Source organism: Myotis myotis, unplaced genomic scaffold, assembly GCF_014108235.1.
Source record: "Myotis myotis isolate mMyoMyo1 unplaced genomic scaffold, mMyoMyo1.p scaffold_m19_p_11, whole genome shotgun sequence".
Taxonomy (NCBI): domain Eukaryota; kingdom Metazoa; phylum Chordata; class Mammalia; order Chiroptera; family Vespertilionidae; genus Myotis; species Myotis myotis.
In genome coordinates, this window is record NW_023416315.1 from 10,860,538 (window position 1) to 10,879,681 (window position 19,144).

The 19,144-nt window shown below is 47.9% G+C and overlaps 1 protein-coding gene across 2 annotated transcripts in view; it reads left to right on the forward strand.

The window, feature by feature from the left end:
• Positions 1-17,387: 17,387 nt before the first annotated feature.
• The window catches only part of AMPH (amphiphysin), a 143,267-nt gene continuing 141,510 nt past the window's right edge, over positions 17,388-19,144 (forward strand). For both annotated transcript variants that reach the window (XM_036327452.1, XM_036327453.1), the window contains exon 1: positions 17,388-17,539. In XM_036327452.1, coding sequence (XP_036183345.1) covers positions 17,471-17,539 — 69 coding nt within the window. In that variant the 5' untranslated portion in view covers positions 17,388-17,470. The remainder of the gene's footprint in view (positions 17,540-19,144) is intronic.

The window sequence follows — 19,144 nt, forward strand, 5'->3', positions numbered from 1 at the left end:
TTTCTAGGCAACCCCATCCATGACCATAAGATTTATAACCACCATCTCTAATCTATTTATATCCAGTTCTATATTAGGCTCTGTTGGTTCCTTTGAGCTCCAGATGCACGTATCCAGCCACCCCTTTAATATCATCCCTCGGTATATTGCAAACACACTTCAGACACCTCATGTCCAAGACCAAACCCAGGCTCATTCCCCATAAATCTGGTCTTCTGCCAGTGACCTGTCTCCTGGATCCCTCATGTACCTTTCACTGGCCATCTTCTGAGCCACCGTGGGATCTTTGCATATCTCGGTCTACCTGCATGGAGTGTTCCTCCCCCTTTTCTCTTTCCTTGGGTAGCTCCAGACATTCTTTACATGTCAAGGGTCTCTCTCTTAGAGAATCTTCCATGTCCCACAAGCCTAGGTCAACTTTCTATATTACATTCCATTTCCTTGAAATACTTATCTAGATTTGATGTTTGTATTTATTAATTAGCATGTGTATTTGATAAGTCTCTGGGCTCCCACTGGACTCTTCACTGCCTCCCCCGCAGAATCACCCTTGTTATTGCCCCAGTATGACCTTAGTGCCCAGTGCAATGTCTGACACCCATGGATCAGGCTTAATAATATTTGTTTAAAGTATGTGTGTGTAATCATACATGATTAGTATGTAGTGTGATTTAATTTACTTCCTATGTAAAAGTTAAGCACCTTGGGTGCTTGTTGTATTTTGAGGCCTGGATTATTTTATTCAGTACTTCTTTTATTTTGTTGTGTGGCTAATGTCCAGAGAGTTGTGGATTTCTGTGGCATACTGGACGTGCAGATGCACCTGAAATTGTTATAGCAGTATAGGCACTGTAGGATATCAGGAGCCCACAGGAAGAATATTTAAAACACACACACACTGTTATTGAAGAGGAACATTAAAAGCTTCCCATTGCCTCCCTCTCTTGCTAAAAGCTAAAATTACATTATGGGATATAGGTATTGCAGTAACATGGAGGCAGGCAGGTATTTGAGAAGAGGACATTATAATGTGGACAGGGAATTTAGTCTATAAATGTTTGGGGTGAAAGTCCCTTCTTTTGAGGAAGGTATTAAATGCTGTAATGCCTACGCTTCTGAATATGAAAGAATTCGTGAGGAGCATGAGAATATTCTAAGGTCCTATAAGCAGACTGATCTTTCTTTTCTGTCCATTCCCATAGGATCCCAGAAAGACCACAGAAGAGGCATCCTGGCAATGTAACAGAGGGGGCTTAAAACCAGGATTAGGAGACTGACAAAGTAAAGAAGTCTACATTGAGAAGACAGAGTAGGGGGATGAAACTCAGTGACAAACAGGATGGGGATAGCAAGCATTTTTGTAGCACTGACCATAATCCTGGTACTAGTCCAAGGGTTTAATGTATATGAACTAGTTTAATCTTCAACACAATTTTATGAAAGAAGCACAATTTTTACCTTAATTTTAGGGATTAGGAAAGTGGGGCAGAAAAGGAACTAAGTAACTTGCCCACGATTATTAATGTCTGTGCCATGGTTATAAACTTTCTCAACAGAAAATGAATTTAAACATTAAAAGAAAAGCATACTATACTCCATAAAATGAACAAAGGGTAGCTAGTGGGAGAAACCTGCCAGGAGTTCCGAAATTAAGATAGACTCTTCACGGAATGGTTGCTGACTCAGAGCTGGGGACACACAGTTGTTTGCAAATCTGCCTCCTCCGAAGGTTGCTTACTTCTTGGGTGAGTACTAGTATATTCACTTAGCTATGTCTTACCATTCTGCCTAGTCTTCTGAACACATTGAACGTATAAACCAAATCCCTGGGGGCCTACAGAATGAGGCTGATGGATACTTGTGGGACTTTCTTTTTTATTTTAAAAAATTGGAGTGGGTTGCAATCTGGGAGCATGAATTGTGACCCCAAGTCTTTGATCCATTTGCACATGGATCTTTACCATTTCACTTAGATTCAAGGGCCATCTGGCTTAGCAGCTATGTGCCTCAGAAAACATGACACCACAGACGACCACTCTCCTCTTTGTAAAGAGAAAGTGCAGAGAGATAAATAAATAAAAACATTCTTAGTTTAGTTTGACTCGCTGCTCAAGTGACATAGAGATCCAGAATTAAAGCGGCTTGCCAAGAGGCCAAAGTCCTATATGTTAGTGAAACAGAAATATACTCAGAAAATACATTGGTGTCAGAAAAGTTAGGGGAAAAATGTGTAAGGCCCCCAAATCAGTGAATGGCAGCTGTAGGTGTCCTGTGGCAGCTCAGTAAATAGGATCCCAGAGATACAGAGAAGAACTTCCGATGAGAACACTGGGGGACAATAGCAGGAACAGCAGGCAGCTGAGGAGCTGAAGGGGTCTCTCTGGAGGTTGTCAGTGTCAGAGCCATTCCACTCCTCAGATGCGTGTGGATCTGGGGTCAGGGACCACTGCAAGCAGCTCACAGGACGATGCCGGGCTGCTGATTCACTCCCTAGGGAGAATTGGGTGTCTGAGGAACTACAGGTCTTGAGGCACACAATAGAGGGAACTGTGAAAGAATGGAGGGTGGTGACTGACAAGAACCAGGAGAGATCTGAATGCATTCTAAGGATTAGGAGAAAGTGCCAGAAATGGAGACATACCCAAAAAAACAAGAAAAGACAAGAGTAGATAAAATTGTCTTAGAAATGCCAAAAGTATGGGATGAGATCAGCTAAAGTCACCCTTAGGGAGATCAAATGGCAGATGGAAAGATTCGTGGAGAATTCCTCCTACTTAGGAGTTAATTCAGGTGAAAGAGTTTAGACAAGCATACCCTTCATGGCTTCATCGAGGGCATATGGAGGTTAGTTCCATATGAGCACTTAAAATAAAACATGATTAAACTGAAAGTTGTATCACCTTCTTGTCTGAGAAAATTTATCATGAAAATGTGAATTCTCCCATTAGTATAGAAATTTGGTGCAATCCAAACTAGCTCTCTGGTATGTGTGGTTTTAAAATTAAATAAAGTTCATCTAGAACAGCGGTTCTCAACCTGTGGGTTGCGACCCCTTTGGCGGTTGAACGACCTTTTCACAGGGGTTGCCTAAGACCATCCTGCATATCAGATATTTTCATTACGATTCATAACAGTAGCAACATTACAGTTATTAAGTAGCAACGAAAATAATTTTATGGTTGGGTCACAACATGAGGAACTGTATTTAAAGGGCCAGAAGGTTGAGGACCACTGATCTAGAAGAATATATGTTTGAGAATAGTGAAGGCATTTTTTTTTAAAAAAAGGATCTCGTATTAAAACAGGTAAAGCATCTAACCTAATAATAGACAAACATGTAAATTGACTGTACCTTTGCTACACTAACCAGCCAATCAGGAGAATATGCAAATTAACCCAACAAAGATGGCGGTTAATTTGCATATGTAGGCTCCAAGCGGCGGAGCGAAGCTGGACAGCCCTGGGTCTGGAGCAGCGAAGCCGGATGGCTCTGGGGCCGGCTCCAACCGGAGCCCGGCCGGAGCAAAGGCCTGAGTCCCGAGTGCCAGAGGCAAACCAGTGCCAGCAGCCAAGAGAAGGGAAGGCCTATTGCATGAATCTCTTCGTGCAACAGGTCTCTAGTCTACAATAAAAGCAGTATGATGTTGGAATAGGAATAGCAAAAAGAAAATAGTGTTGCCAGAGGATCTGGTGGGTGGAATTTCTCCATTACCAGTGGTAGTGGGGTTCTTGGGGTACAACTGGGAAACTCTTTGTTTTACTGTCAATTAAAAAAATTCCTGGATAGAGCAGTCTTGGTTGCAGATTGCAGTTTTTTATTACTTTGGATATTTCATGCCTATCCCTTCTGGCTTGAAGTGTTTCTGTTGAAAATCATCTGATGGTGTTATGGGAACTCACTTGCAGGTAACTGTTTCTCTCTTGCTGCCTTTATGATTCTCTGTTTGTCTTTAATCTTGGCCATTTCGATTATGATGTGTCTTGGTGTGAGTCTCTTTTGGTTCATCTTGATTGGAACTCTCTATTTCCTGAACTTGTGTGACATTTTCCTTCACTAGGCTAGGGTAGTTTTCTTTTATGATTTCTTCAAAAGCTTCTCTATCCCTTTCTTTCTCTCGTCTTCTTCTGGCACACCTATGATGTAAATGTTGTTACGTTACATGTTGTCCCAAAGTTCCCTTAAACTATCCTCCTAATTTTAAATTATTTTTTCTTTTTGCTGCTTTGATTGAGTAAATTTTTTTTTTCTATCTTGTCCTCTAATTCACAGATTCTATCCTCTGCTTCATCCAGCCTACTGGATATACCTTCTAGTGTATTCGGTACTTCATATTTGGCATTCTTCAATTCCAACTGACTATTTTTCATGGGTTCTATTTCCTTTTTCATGATGTTTTTCTCATTAAGTTCCTTGAGCATCCATATAACCATTACTTTGAACTTTCTATCTGATAAATTGTGTGTGTCCATTTCTTCCTTTAGCTCTTTTTCTGGAGATTGCTCCTGTTCTTTCATTCAAGGTCTGTTGCTTTGTCTCCCTATTTTCGCTGTCTCTTTGTGTTTGTTTCTATGTATTAGAACTGCTATGACTCCCAGTCTTGGTGGGGTGGCCTTCTATAATAGGTGTCCTGTGGGACTGAGTAGTGCAGTCTCCTTGATCTCCTGAGCTGAATGCTCCAGGAATATGTCCTGTGTGGGGTGTTTGGGCTCTCCTGTTGTAGTTGGGTCTTGATTGCTTTTGACTCTTTTGTGGTTGGGATTGACCCTCACCTGGCTGGCTATGAGGCTCAACCCCAACCATTGAGTGTGAATTGCTGTGCAAGTGCAGTCTCAAGGTTTCTTGATGGGCTCAGTGGCACAATCATTAACCCTAAGGCTGGATACACCTTTATCACCATGTCTGAGACAATGGGCAGGGGCTGCACCCTGAGGCTGGATTGTTCCTAGAAGTGTCTAGCCTTCCAGAATCCACCTTAGGGTGTGCTACTTATGTTTCTAGTTGGGTTGAGCTCTAGTGTAGTCTGAAGCACCCTACTGGTTGTGTTGGTTTTGGGTCCTTTTGGGTGCATTTCAGTACAAGTCACAGTCTGAGTTGTGTGTAACTGGCCTTGGGCTACCTGTGAGTAGCTACCACTCTGTTCTCTGTTTGTGTCTGTGTCTAAAAGACCTGTGTGTGCATGGAATGACCAATCTGTGTAAATGGGTTGGATTCTTTCAACTTAGAGATGGGAGCAGAATTGTGGTCAGACTGAGGTTCCCTGAGGTCTGACTCCACCTGTCAGCTACTCCACCTCTCCCCTGGGGTTGCCTGGCCTTCCTCCAGAGCTGTCTGAAGAGAGTCAGTAGGATGTACCCAGGCTAGCCTAGCTCGGGCTAGTGGGCTCCCTGCTTGGGGATTATGCAGGCAGGCACTCCATGAGGGGAAATTAGTCTCTGCTTCAAAGCGAAACTCCTCAGTCTCTACCAGAGACGCCAACACTTGTTCCCCTAAGGGGGCTTGCTGCAGGTTCAGGTTGGGTAGAGTCTGCAGTTTCCTCTGCAGATCAAGTTCAACTGCCCTGGGCTCAGGATCAAAAGAGTATCTGGTTGATAATGTTGCTGGCCCAGCCCACAGGAGGTGGTTAAACACTTCCTCTGAGTCCCAGACAATAGCCTCTGAAGGTCTCGTGCTTGGAATGTCCTGCTCTGGGCTGCTCTCCTGTTCCCCCACAGAAGTGCGCCCAGCAGGGGTATCAGAGACTTCACAGGGCTGAACCAGCCCTAACCGGTTTGGCTCAGTGGATAGAGCGTCGGTCTGTGGACTGAAGGGCTGAACCAAACAGTCTCCTGTTGAGGGTCGTGCCTGCAGCCTGCAGGAGGATGAGGTGGGGAGATGGGGGGGGGGAGAGGGAGGGGCAGGTTCTACCTCTCCTTCCTGGGGTTACCTGGTGCAATTCACAGAAAGCTCAGATCAGTCTCCCCACAATGCCATCACAGAGCTCAGCACTCACCAGTCTGTCTCCCCTACAGAAGCCCCCTGGGCATACAGTCCCAAAATTCCAGCTCTGCACAGCACTGGCAGCTCCCATCACCAAACAAAGCTGGAGGGGGTAGAAAATCAGTCCCGAGCAGGACCCTTACCTCTCCATGCGGCTGGTCTCAGAAAAGTGGGGGCCGAATTCTGGGCAAGCCTACACTCCCAGACCTGCACTGCTCCCGGCTGTCACCAGCAGGACGGGCTGGAAGGGCAGCTGTACAGTTGGGGAAGGGTTCTGACTATGGGCTTGAGGACGGAGAGACCTTTCCCTTTTCCCCAAGCCAAAGAGTTTAGTCACGGACTGGGGCTCTGCAGAACACCTTTCAAGAAAGTAAAGGGTCCCTCAAAGTCACTACTGGGTGCAGCCCGCAGACCCCACCGCTGGACCCAAACAGCACAGCCTCTCCAGCAGTAGGAGCTCAGAGTGACTTCTCAGGCTGGGGTTTTTCTTTTAGGACGTTTACAGATTGTATTTATATTTAGGTCTCTGATCCATTTTGAGCTAATTTTTGGGGAGGGTACCAGGTTTGCGTCCAGATTCATGCTGGTGCATGCGGATGTACAGTTGTGACAGCACAATGGGTTGAAAATGCAACCCAGGGAATGGGAGAAAATATTTAAAAATCACACATCGGATAAGGGGTTACCTTCCAATATACATAAGGAACCCCTATAACTCCACAGCTAAAAAACTAACAACGTGATTTCAAAATGGGTTCAGGGCCTGACCCAGTGGCTCAGCTGTTTCAGTGTTGTTCCGTACACCAAAAAGGTTGCAGGTTTGATTCCCAGTCAGGGTGCATGCCTAGGTTTCGGGTTGATCCCCAGTTGAGGTGCCTACGATACAACCAATTGATGTTTCTCCAGCACATTAATGTTTCCCTCTCTCTCTCCCTCTCTCTCTCTCAAAAAAGAAGGAAATATAAAAAATTTGAAGGGGCATTTCTTGACCAGATCTGGGATAATTTGGGCATCATCGAGGTAAATAGAAAAAATAATAGAGCAAATAAAACAAGAATCCATGAGTCCACATTGACAAGAGATAATACATTAATTATAAGGGAAGAAAGTGGAAGTTCTTTCATACCGTAGAATACTGATTAGTAAATACAATAGCACTGATGGAATTAGGAAATCATTATTTAAAACCAACCTTAGTAAAAATAGATTCAGGCAAGAGTCGTGCTTACCAAATTGGGTGAAGGAAAGTTTGACAAGAAACAGTATTTACATAGGCTTATAGTATCTACCTACAAGTGTTTTGCTTTTATAAATGGAAAAACAATACCTCTACAGTGAAGAAACCTGACAACCCCAATGACTATAATGTCATTACCTGGGGGCAAATGGAACATGTTTAAGTGAACAGTCTGGGCTTTGAGGAGTATGAACAAATCACCATTAAGGTACCTTCAGAAACATCTCGGGGTGTGCAGGTGGGAGGCATGAGGACATGGCGGGTGAAGAAACAGAAGATATTTGGAGAGGACTGGAGAACACGTGCCTATCATATGCCAGGAGATCTACATCTGAACCACAGAGAGTAGGGAATGGGCTGCTGCCGGATCCCCTTTCAAGAAGGACTTACTGCTCACCTCTGAGAGTGCAGCCCCGGCAGCCTCCTGCCCACCTGCAGGGAGCTCAGCAGCAGGGAGCTGCCTGGCCCCAGTTCCTACCCCTCCTAGGACACCCGCTCCCTGTCCCAGGACACCCGCTCCCTGTGACAGGTGGGCAGATGTGTAACGGCTTAGTCTGTCAACCAGATGGAGACCATCTAAGGCCAGTGCTCACAATAGAGCCCCCACCAGGTTGGCCAAAGCTTTGTCAGGCCTACCTGAGAGTTGGGCTTCTTCCTCTGCCAACCCTGCTCCCCGCTCCCACTGCCTCTCACAGGTTCATCGATCTCCAATCAGCTTGTACCCCAAACTCAGCCTCTGCTTCCAGAGAACCCAACCCGCCACAGGTTTGCTCCAAAGCTCCTGTTTTCCCACCAAATTAAGAAGGAAAATAAAGAAAATCATACCCTTACAAAAATACATTGTTCCAAAAGAAAGCAACAGATGAACACAGGCTGTTCCGACTAATGAAAATCTTGCTGTGGGAAATCTGTTGGTCAGTTACTAAATCAGGAGATAAATTTTTCTCAGATGCACATTCTCACTCTCTTCCCCCTCCCCCCTTTTAATAAAGACACCAGTCATATTGGATTAAGGGCCAACCTTACTCATTACGACCTTGTTTTAACTTACATCTTAATTATATTTGTAAAGACCATACTTGTGAATAAGGTTGTATCTATAGGTACCGGGGGTGAGGACTTGAACAATACATTGCGGGGATTGTAAAGGGAAAAAACCCCAAATCTGCAGGGTGTTTCTTCTCTACTTTCAATACTTCCAGCCACCAAATGGGAGGTAGGGGAAGGGTTTCCTCACACCAAGCAACACCACAATTCTGCAGCACCAGCTGGTGTTCTACGACTCAGTTCAGTCCTGACACTACCTGGATTTAGCAGATTAAGGGCTCAGCGCCACAAGACAGCTCACCTCCAAGCTCTGCTTCAGATCCTAAGTCCAGGTTGTCACCTGTGCATCTGACCAACTGGCTGTAAATCAAAGGTTCCTATGACTCCCTCCTGGGTTCAGTTAATCTGTTACAATGGCTCACAGAACACAGAAAAGCATTTTACTTATGAAATAACTGGTTTATTATAAAACGATGCAACTCAGGAACAGCCAGATAGGAGAGATGCATAGGGCAAAGGATGTGATCAGGGGTGCAGAGATACCATGCCCCCTCCAGGCCTGCCCCGCTCCCCACACAGCCACATGTTCACCAACCTGAAAGCTCTCTGACTTTCCTACTTCCCCTTTTTATGGAGGCTTCATTACCTAGCATAATTGATCAACTCATTGGCCACCGGTGATTGAACTCAATCTCTAGCTTTTCCCGTCTCCCTAGAGGTCAGGTTGGGGTGGGGAGCTGAAAGTTCCAACCCTCTAATCATGTGGTTGGTTCCCCTGACAACCAATCAACCCCCATCCTTAGGGGCTTTCTAAAAGTCACCTCATTAACATAAACTCAGGTGTGGCTGAGAGGAGCTTTCTTGGGAATAGCAAAGGACATTTTTATTGTTCTAATCACTTGGGAAATCACAAGGGATTTAGAAGCTCTGTGTCTGGGACAAGGACAAAGACCAAATATAATATTTCTCATTATAAATCACAATATCTCAGGGACTCAATTCAGTCCCTGATAGAGTGTCCTAAACTAGTTTACAAAGCCAATTTCAGGGAGAGAAACTAAGATGGCGGCATAGATAAACACCGGGAAATTTCTGCTTCCCACAACAATCGATAAATGCATCAAAAACACAAGGTGGACATCATCCAGAGCTACAGGAGGGCTGGCTGAGTGTAAATTCTACAACTAGAAGGAGAGAAAAGCACACTGCGAGCGGGAGGAGCTGCTGAGGTGGCGTGCAGAGGTACGGGGGCTCGCGCGCGCGCGCGCGGAAAGGGTCTGGCACCTGAGGACGCGGCTGTCTTTTTGAATCCGGAGGGAGACACAAGCTCCCGACGGCTCTGAAATCCGGTTCCGGAAGTCTCTGGGGACCCAGGGCTCATACGGGGAAATACTGGACTGTCTGGCAGCGGGCGAGCTTGAGAGCAGCTTTCCCTCAGAGGTGCTTGCAGCCGTTGCCGGGACACTGGGACTCGCGACTCCTTAGGGCAGGGCTGAGGCTCCGCCATAGCTGCTTTCTCAGCCCTTTGATTCCTTGAGACCCCGCCCCACCCAGGCTGCAGCAGAGGCTTTTGCATATGAATGCCCCGGCCATTTGCAACCTGTAATTACCTAACCGCAGCCGGGCCAGATAGACTCAGAGCTTCCAAGACAAGGCCCAGGCCCCATAGCGGCTTGCATTGCTACACAGCTGAGCATCATCAGGGCAGCTGATTCTCGCTGCCAATTGCCCTGGAGGTCAATTCCTCCCAGTGATCCTACAACAACCAAGGCATAGCTACAACAAGACTGTGCACAAAGCCCACGAGGGGGTGCACCAAGAGTGTCCACCTCAGGTAACTGGGGAGGCTGAGCTACTGGGCCCTACAGGACACCTAGCACACAAAGCCACTTTATCAACACAGGGAAGCAACCAAAATGCGGAGACAAAGAAACAGGTCACAAATGGCAGAAATGGAGGAAAGCAAACGATTGGATATAGAGTTTAAGGCCACGGTTATAAGGTTTTTCAAGAATTTTATGGAAACCGCCGATAAATTTAATGAATCCCTCAATAAGTATAGGGAGACCATGGAGGACATGAAAAAGGACCAACTAGAAATTAAGCATACACTGACTGAAATAAAGAATAATTTACAGAGATCCAGCAGCAGAAAAGAGGATCCCAAGAATCAAGTTAAAGATTTGAAATACAAAGAAACAAAAAATACCCAACCGAAAAAGAAAAAAGAAAAGAGATTCCAAAAATATGAAGATAGTGTAAGGAACCTCTGGGACAACTTCAAGCGTACCAACATCAGAATTATAGGGGTACCAGAAGGAGAGAGAGGGCAAGATATTGAAAACCTTTTTGAAGAAATAATGACAGAAAACTTCCCCTACCTGGTGAAAGAAATGGACTTACAAGTCCAGGAAGCGCAGAGAACCCCAAACAAAAGGAATCCAAGGAGGACCACACCAAGACACATCATAATTAAAATGCCAAGAGCAAAAGATAAAGAGAGAATCTTAAAAGCAGCAAGAGAAAGACAGTCAGTTACCTACAAGGGAGTACCCATACGACTGTCAGCTGATTTCTCAACAGAAACCATGCAGGCCAGAAGAGAGTGGCAAGAAATATTCAAAGTGATGAATAGCAAGAACCTGCAACCAAGATTACTTTATCCAGCAAAGCTATCATTCAGAATAGAAGGTCAGATAAAGAGCTTCACGGATAAGAAAAAGCTAAAGGAGTTCATCACCACCAAACCAGCATTATATGAAATGCTGAAAGGTATTCTTTAAGAAGAGGAAGAATAAAAAGGAACTCTTACCATTTGCCACAGCATGGATGGAACTTGAGAGCGGATAAATACCACAGGATCTCACTCATTTGTGGAATATAATGAACAACATAAGCTGATGAACAAGGACTGATCCAGAGACGGAGAGGCATTGATTGGACTGTCGGGACTTGGAGGGAAGGTAGGGGAGGGTGGGGGTAAGGGGGAAAGATCAACCAAAGGACTTATATGCAAGCATATAGGCCTAACCAATGGACATGGACAACGGGGGGGTGAGGGCATGAGCGGGGGTGGGGGGCGTGGGGGGTAGAGGGTAACGTGGGGACAAGGACACATATGTAATATCTTAATCAATAAAAATATATTAAAAAAAAAAAAAAGCCAATTTCAGTCCAATGACGCCGAACCACAGCAGTAACACGGAAAGGAATATTCATAGGCACTATTCCCTCCATCAAGCACACAACTGGCTCGGTTTCTGGGAGTGTCCGGGGGCTTTAGAGAAGTGAGGGGGTGAGGGATTTTAGATGTAATCGCAGCTAGGAGGTCATGTGGCCTTTGGAGGGGAAGTGGGCTCTATGGAAGGGAATAGGCAGATGTTTGGGAGAACACGATGCTTAGTGCAGGCTTCCCGCACGTGGAATCCTACCAGGCCCCTGGGCTGGCCTTGTCAGCTGAAGCGCAGGCTCTGAGTGGAGGGACCTTGTTGTTCACGGTAACACATCCATGCTGGTGGCCGCAGCTCTGGGAGCAGCTTTGGAGAGTTTGGAGAGGGGAGGGCGGGGAGCAGCAGAGGCAGGCACATCTAGATAGCTATATTCATATAAAACATAAATATGGACAAACTTGGGTCTCTGCCAACATCTGGCAAAATTAAGCATTTATTAAGAGGTTTTGAAATAGATCACTGTTACCGACTTGAGGTTTGTCCAAGCTGGCACACTTCCTGATAAAACTGCCCAGCAGCGTAAGCAAGTAAGAGGGTGCTCTCGGTCGGTCGGTCGGTCGGTCGGTAGCTCAGAAAAATGTGCTGATTCCCACACTGTGTTATGCCCAGATTTCAAGATCCCCCAAGACAGACCACTAGGGAGCCGAGTCCGATGCAAAAGCATAGAGTCATTTATTCAAGCCCGGGACTTGGTCCCCCCCATGCCTCCATTACTGGATGCAAGAGAGAGCCCGAGTCCCAAGGGAACAAAGAATTTATAGGGCTTGGGGTCGGGGGTGGGGGCACACTCTGACCACTGATTTGGCCGATTCTGGTTGGTTGAGTGAGGGCCGGGGGCTAGTGACACAAGGACAGGGTGCAGCTAGGGTCTGGTTACACAAAGACAGGGGGGTGGCTAGCATTCTCTTGGCCTTGGGCTAGTTTCCCCGCTTTACCGTTGGCTGAGATAAGGGCAGGCTGAGTAACTGATACATTCTGTGGCTTTTCTGGGAGAGGAGTTAGAGACACACCTATCAGTTCCGTTCTGTCCCTTCAATTGCATGTGCAACTTCTATCGCTTATTTGTGAGTAGAAAACAGCTTAAACTATTTGTAGAAACGTGTCCCTTTCTGCAGAAAGAGTTGTGGTTAATTGGAATTTCTGTTATGCTTTGCTCCCTGACTTCTCAGTTGGCTTGTAAGCTAGTAAGTGATGTTCAAGCAATGTGTTTGGAGTATAGGAGTTTTGCATCTGTTTTGTATAAAAGCATCAAACATGGCGTCTAAATACATTAAAATTATGAGGCAATTTAATAGTGTCCTTGTTTTCCTTAGTGGCCAATGGCTCTGTTTATTTAAAACAAACCTTTTGCCTCCTATTTAGTATTTTGGGATACATTCATGATGCATTATTAATATAGTCAGGATGTTGTTATTTTTAGACTCAGTTAAATTAAGAAAGGAAGACAGTAGTCATGCAGGCTAAATTTAGTAAAAATATATGTGGAATTAAAATGCAGATAGCTGGCATAATTTGAAGAGTTGATTGTGAATCTACACTTGAATGCTTTCACTTGAAATGTATAAGAAAATACATATATTACAGAGCATCCTCCTTTCACTGAAATTTTAACATTTGTGAGAGAAAATAAAATCTCATCTGGATATTTAAATAAAGAAGTTAAGAAAGTATAAGGACCAGTCATATTTGTTTGGGCCAAAAATTCTGATTAAGTTCATCTAAATGTTTAAATGAAATGGCTCCTTAATTATCTATATACCAGGTCCTGGAATAGTGTTGTTTTATTCAATGTCGCTTCATTATAATGTTGATGAGAAAAAAAAAATTAATGCCCAGCCTGGGTCACCGTCTGTAGAGTTTACACATTCTCCCAGGTCTTCGTGTGTTTTCTCCGGAGACTCTGGCTCCTCCCTCACCCAAGAGATGTGCCTGTGAGGTGAGCTGGAGGCCTAAGTGGTCCCCATCTGAGTGAGTGGGTGTGGGTGTGGGTGATGTGCCCCTGTGATGGAAGGGCATCCCATTCAGAGTGGGCTCCTCCTTGGGCCCTGAGCTGTCGGGGTAGGTTCTGGCCACTCAGAACTGAAATACGTGGCTTGGAGAGTCATTATCTTGCTTGTTTTTAGTAACTTTCTTAAACGTATGTATAGCTCACATTTACCTCAATATTTAATATCAGAAGTGTTTTAGGCCTCTGTTTTGGGGATTGGTGATATTTTTGTGACCAGAAGTATGCCATAAGACAGGGGTGGCTGACTAGAATACATAGTGTATAGATAACAGCCTTGAATGCTAGCAAAGAGCTAGAGACATTAATAAGGGGATGTAGAAATCTTCTTTCCTAAGGGCCTAAATTGGACTTACAAGATTCAAAGATAGGTGATCAACTTCTGTGCCATTAAGATATGGGAAAGGAGCCTCGTGAAGATATAGTAATTCTGGGCTTATTCCAAATTGTCCAAACCTGTCACAATTCACATTTGCCACTAATCAACCTATCTGAAGTTCACTGTGGAAGGAAGGAGGGTGATTTTGCAGTTAAAATTATTTCAGGAATTCTGTCCTGCTTGGATGAGGATCTGGGGTTGCAGTTGGGATGCCTTCTGTGCACCTCACCTGAATAAATGTTAAAATATCATTTGTCAGCCAAGCTTGTTTTGATGTTGGAGAGAACTGGGGTGACATTTCATACATAGTGAAACCTACACGGACTGCATGTGCCACATTTTTCCTTGACTGTGGAGAATAATGGATGGCCACTCTGAGGAAGAGAAATCAACAATCAAGGCTGTTGCTGGGCGAGCCCCGTGGTGTTGGAATGAAGGAAAGGCCCGCGGAAGCACAGGGTCCTACGCCTTTGGAGGTGGAAGGTGTTGCGAGGTCACCTGGCCTGTGGACTCGCGCCCTGTGCAGGGCTTTCTGCAGCTGAGGCTCTTCCGTAGAGACAGCTGCAGGGAATAGAGGGTGGACTCGGCGCCCAGCACTCTCCGCAACCAGGGAGGGCCCCTCTGATGAACATACTTGGATCTTGCATAAGGCTTTGGATGAAAAAGACTTTACTGGATGGCATAACAATGTTTAAAAAAGTCATTGTAGTTAGGTCTCCTTCCCCCAACCCGGATCCCAGCAGTATTGCAGAACTATGAGAAGAAATAGCTAAGGATGGATGCTCCTGCGCTAGTCTCATGCATGCATGCATTTTTCCCCACAAATATTTGTGGTGCTCCTATTACGCACCACTGAAAGTGATTTGTCAGTATTCCAGAGCGGCGAGAATGAGCCACATGGCAACCTGAAAATGGATGCCGGTTTTCTTGTCAGTTGGAGTGAAATGAGTCGATAACAGTTTGCACATAATAAGTTTTTAATGTGCTCAGCATGTGTTCCAAATAGAATTATCAAGAAATGACAAGCTTCCCCTTTCCACCCACATGACAGAACGAGATATGGGCATCTGAGTGGTAAGTTAACCATTTGTGATTTTGTTTCCAGAGATATGTACTGTGTTTCAGAAACCTTTGGAGGAGTAACTGCAAGGAGACACAGAGGCTGGGACAGTGGGAACTGATGACTAGGGCTTGAAGGAAGCAGAGGGAAAGTACACCCACTGCTCAGAACTCTGCTCTTCAATTGTTAGAGGGCAGTGATGTGTGTGTGGGGTGTGGGGGGGGGTATGGGGGGGGGTACCCAGGACCAGCACAGGAGCAGAGCGGGCTCCAGGGCTCATAATATGAGTGACCATGAACTGATATGTTGCAGAACATTCTGGTCTATTCCAGCATTCTGAGGCTTGTATCCTCACGGCCAAGCTCCCAAAGCAGAGGTGAGGTTCTGAAGCCCCCTGCCTCGGAGAGCTGGCTGAAATTCCTGGCTTCTGAGCAGTCTTTCCTACCGAATGTTGACCAAGAGAGAGGGCTTGAGTTTTCTTGGAATGTTGGGACTCAGGTGACCAACTCATCCAGGTTTGCCGAGGACTTTCCTGGCTTCAGCACTGGAAGTCCTGTGTCCTGGAAACCCCTTCGCTCCCAGGCAGACTGGAATGAATAGTCATCCTAAGGAAGTAAGAGCCAAGTGAATAGACTGGGTGTTTCAGTAACAAACCACCAGGAAAGTTAGTGGCTTAAAACAACTACCATTTTATTTGCTCACCATTTTGCACTCCTGGCTGGGGTCAGCCGGGCAGGTTTTCTGCTCGTCTCCTTGGAGATTATTTGTATGGCTGCATTTAGCGAGTGAGTCGGCAGGAGGCTGGGCTCAGCTGGGATGCAGAGACAGGTGGGCCATGTCCCCTGTCCAGGTAACCTCAGAGCCTCTTCCTTGCCAAGTGCCTCTCCAAGGGGCTTTTACAGCAGGGAGCTGAATTTCTACATGGAGGCCCAGGGCTCTTGGGAGAGCAAAACCTGCTTGCCTTCATAGGCTTAGGCCTGGAACTGGCACAGCATAAGTCCACTGTATCTTATTGGTCAAGCCGGTCACGGTGCCATGCTAGAATCAAAGCGGGGGACTGCACACGGTGTGAATGCCAAGGGGCAGTTCATAGGGGGCTACCAATGTAACGGTCTGTTCCAGAGGTGCAGGTGCTCACATGGACTCCCAGGGGCCTGATTCACCCTAACCTGTTTGCTAGGAAACCTTCCTTGCTCTCCTTATTCTCTCAGAGAGAAGAGAATATGAATAGCTTGACTATTTTTTTAAATATATTTTTTAAATTGATTTCAGAGAGGAAGTGAGAGGGAGAGAGAGAAACATCAGTGATGAGAGAGAATCATTGATCAGCTACCTCCTGCACACCCCCCACTGGGGAATGAAACACAATCTGGGCATGTGCCCTGACTTCGAATCCAACCCTGACCCCCCGGGTTCATAGGTAGACGTCAATCACTGAGCCACCCCGGTGGGGCACGAATAGCTTGACTATTTATTAGAGCCTCCAAGAGCTCTAGGTGGGCGGAGGACAAGTTTATCCCCACCATTCCTACTTCTGCTAAGCACAGAGAGGATGGTACATCTCTTTTAGGTTTCTGGAAGGTTTGCAAGAAGCAACAGGTTAGGAGGCCTAGGTTTACAACGCTGATGCGAGGCACTAAAGGACCTGACTCTTCCCTTCCCTGCAGCACGTGGTGGGGAGTGGGTGCCCATGCCAGGGTCTCTGCTCAGGGCAGGGACTACAGAGATCCCCTGCCCACGCAGGCCCCAAGTCTTGTCTTAAGGTTTAAATGGGTGCCAGCATTGGTCCTCCCTCCTTCCCCTCTACCTGCCTCTCACTGCAGCTCTGACCCCTGCGCTGACCTGTTTCCCAGCAGCTGCCCGGAGCAGTGCGCCTCCCTGGCAGGCGAAGTCCAGTCCTTCTTCTTGAACGCACCGGGGAGGTGAGGGCGCGCTCTCCGGCCAGGGTGGCCCAGCTGGCACTCCTGGAAGACCCGCCCAGCCCCCTGCACTTCAGAGCAGCTCCAATCCTGCTGGCTCCCAGGCTCCCACATCCCCCTGCCTTTCCCTTTCCTTTTTTTTTTTTTTTTTTTTTTTTTGGCTTGGAGAGAATTGGACCCCTTCCCACCGCCCCCCTACACAAACTCCGCCTTAAAGGCATCCCTGAGCTGCCGCCAGGCTCTGGGTCCGTTGCTGGCTTCACCCCCTTTCCCTTCCGGGCCCCCTCCTCCATCACTGAGGCACTATCTGGTCGCTTTGACTTCGGAGCCCTTCCTCCGTTTCTCCCCACCCTGCCTGGTGCTGCCTCCAGGCCCAGCGCATCCCGCCCGGGCGCTGTCGCTTTAAGCCGGTTCCCCGCCGCCGCGCCGCTCCCTGGCCGCTTCGGGAGCTCCCGCCGCCTCTCCCGCTTCTCCTCCTCTCGCGCTGCTCCTCACCCTCCTCCGCCTCCTCCGCCTCCTCCGCCTCCTCCGCCTCCTCCGCCTCCGCCGCCTCCTCCTCGCCGCCGCAGCCGCCCCGCTCCCGCTCAGCTCCTCGCAGCCTCGGTGCACCGCAGCCATGGCCGACATGAAGACGGGCATTTTCGCCAAGAACGTCCAGAAACGAATCAACCGCGCGCAGGAAAAGGTCAGAACAGGCGGCGGTGCAGGCGGCGGGATGCGGCGCGAGGGCCTCGAGGGCCCGGGGAGCGGAGCGGGCAGGCGGCGGGGCAGGGCCGCCGGGGGCGCGGGGACGCCCTGCCCTGCGCCGCGGGGACTGCAGCGGGCGCCGCCGGCGGGTCGGGGCGCTGCGGGCCCGGAGCGGGCGGGAGGCGGGACTCCCGGGGAGCGCGACCCGGTCCCCGGGGCGCGGGGTCTGCCGAGCCCCCAGCTCCCACGCCCCCCGCGCGGCTGGCAGCTCTGCCCGCTCTGCAGGCGGCGCCCGCGCCCCGGGCTGAGCGCACCTGCCCCCGGAGCCCGCTCCCCGCTCGCCCGCAGCCGCCCGTAGCGATGCGCCCGCGGGTTCGGGCGGGAGATTGCGGCAGCTGTCCTTTCTCTGCGGGGATTTACTGGCTACGGAGCGCGGCCGAAACGAACAGTTTATTTAGCACAGAAGATACCCCCAAATCTGTTCGGATCAATAGAACTGATCGGGGAAAATCCCGCGGATTTAATGCAGTGCCGGGGCGTGAATCCTGGAGTTCAATCCATGCCCGCATACACAGGCTCCCCCCTCCCCGTCGTTTTTGATCTCTCTGTATGTGCCCCCTTTGGCGCCGGTGACCTCTGGAAGGTCAGAAGTAAATCTGACCCGAGCCTAACAGTTCTGCTCTGCACATTTTTGTGCAAAGAAGGGCGTTTTATTGCATTAAAAAAAATCCGTATTGCACGGGTTGGTTCCCTGTTGCTTCACAAGACCCTCAGTTGCTTGGTCGGTGATGTATTTTTCGCACCCAGGGATGCATGTCCACGAGTGGATCCCAGGCTCGTTCCACACAGCCCCGAGCAGTGGGAGCGGTATTGATGGCACCAGGCACAGGGCTGGCCTGGCTGCCCGGAGACGTCTTATCATGAAGACCTTGCGGGCCCTGGGGTCCCCATGTGTGTCCTGAGCAAAGGACGTTCATGGGCTCGCTTGAGCGCTGGACTTGAAAATGAACACGGGCGAGTGAACTCCATGGTGCCTGTCAGTCCAGCTGTGCTCTCTCTTTCACGTGGCAGGGTTTTCCATCCCTGGGATGCTGGGTACCTAGCACTTCCCTGTGTTACTGAAAGATTGACTGCATTGCTCTGTGACAGGCTCGGCTGCCCCCCACTTCCTGCTGACCTAGAAGCTGAGCTGAACGGGGCCCTGGTCCCTTTGCCTGTCCCTAGGCTGAGCCTGGGTGGCTGCCCCTGGTCCCTCCCTCCGCACATGCACACTCTCAGTGCAGTAAGAGGATTGTATTTCTTTTAATATCTAGCCAAGCTCATCCTGAGCTAACCGGGGTCCTCTCCCGCTACTCCTTCAGCAGTTGAATTAGCAAGGCTCCTGCCCCCCGACTAGCCCCTGGCTACTTGTCCAAAAGGTAGCCAGGATCTACTGGGATGGGAGCCAGGTTTTGTCATCATTTTTTCATACTTCCTTTTACCCACTTGTGGGTATTCTCCCACAAGTTATTCAAGTGATTAACTTGAATCTTTGGACTGAAGCTTTTCATTGAATCCACTTTCCATCTGTGAAGGAATTTAGCGATACAGTCTGCTTTTCACA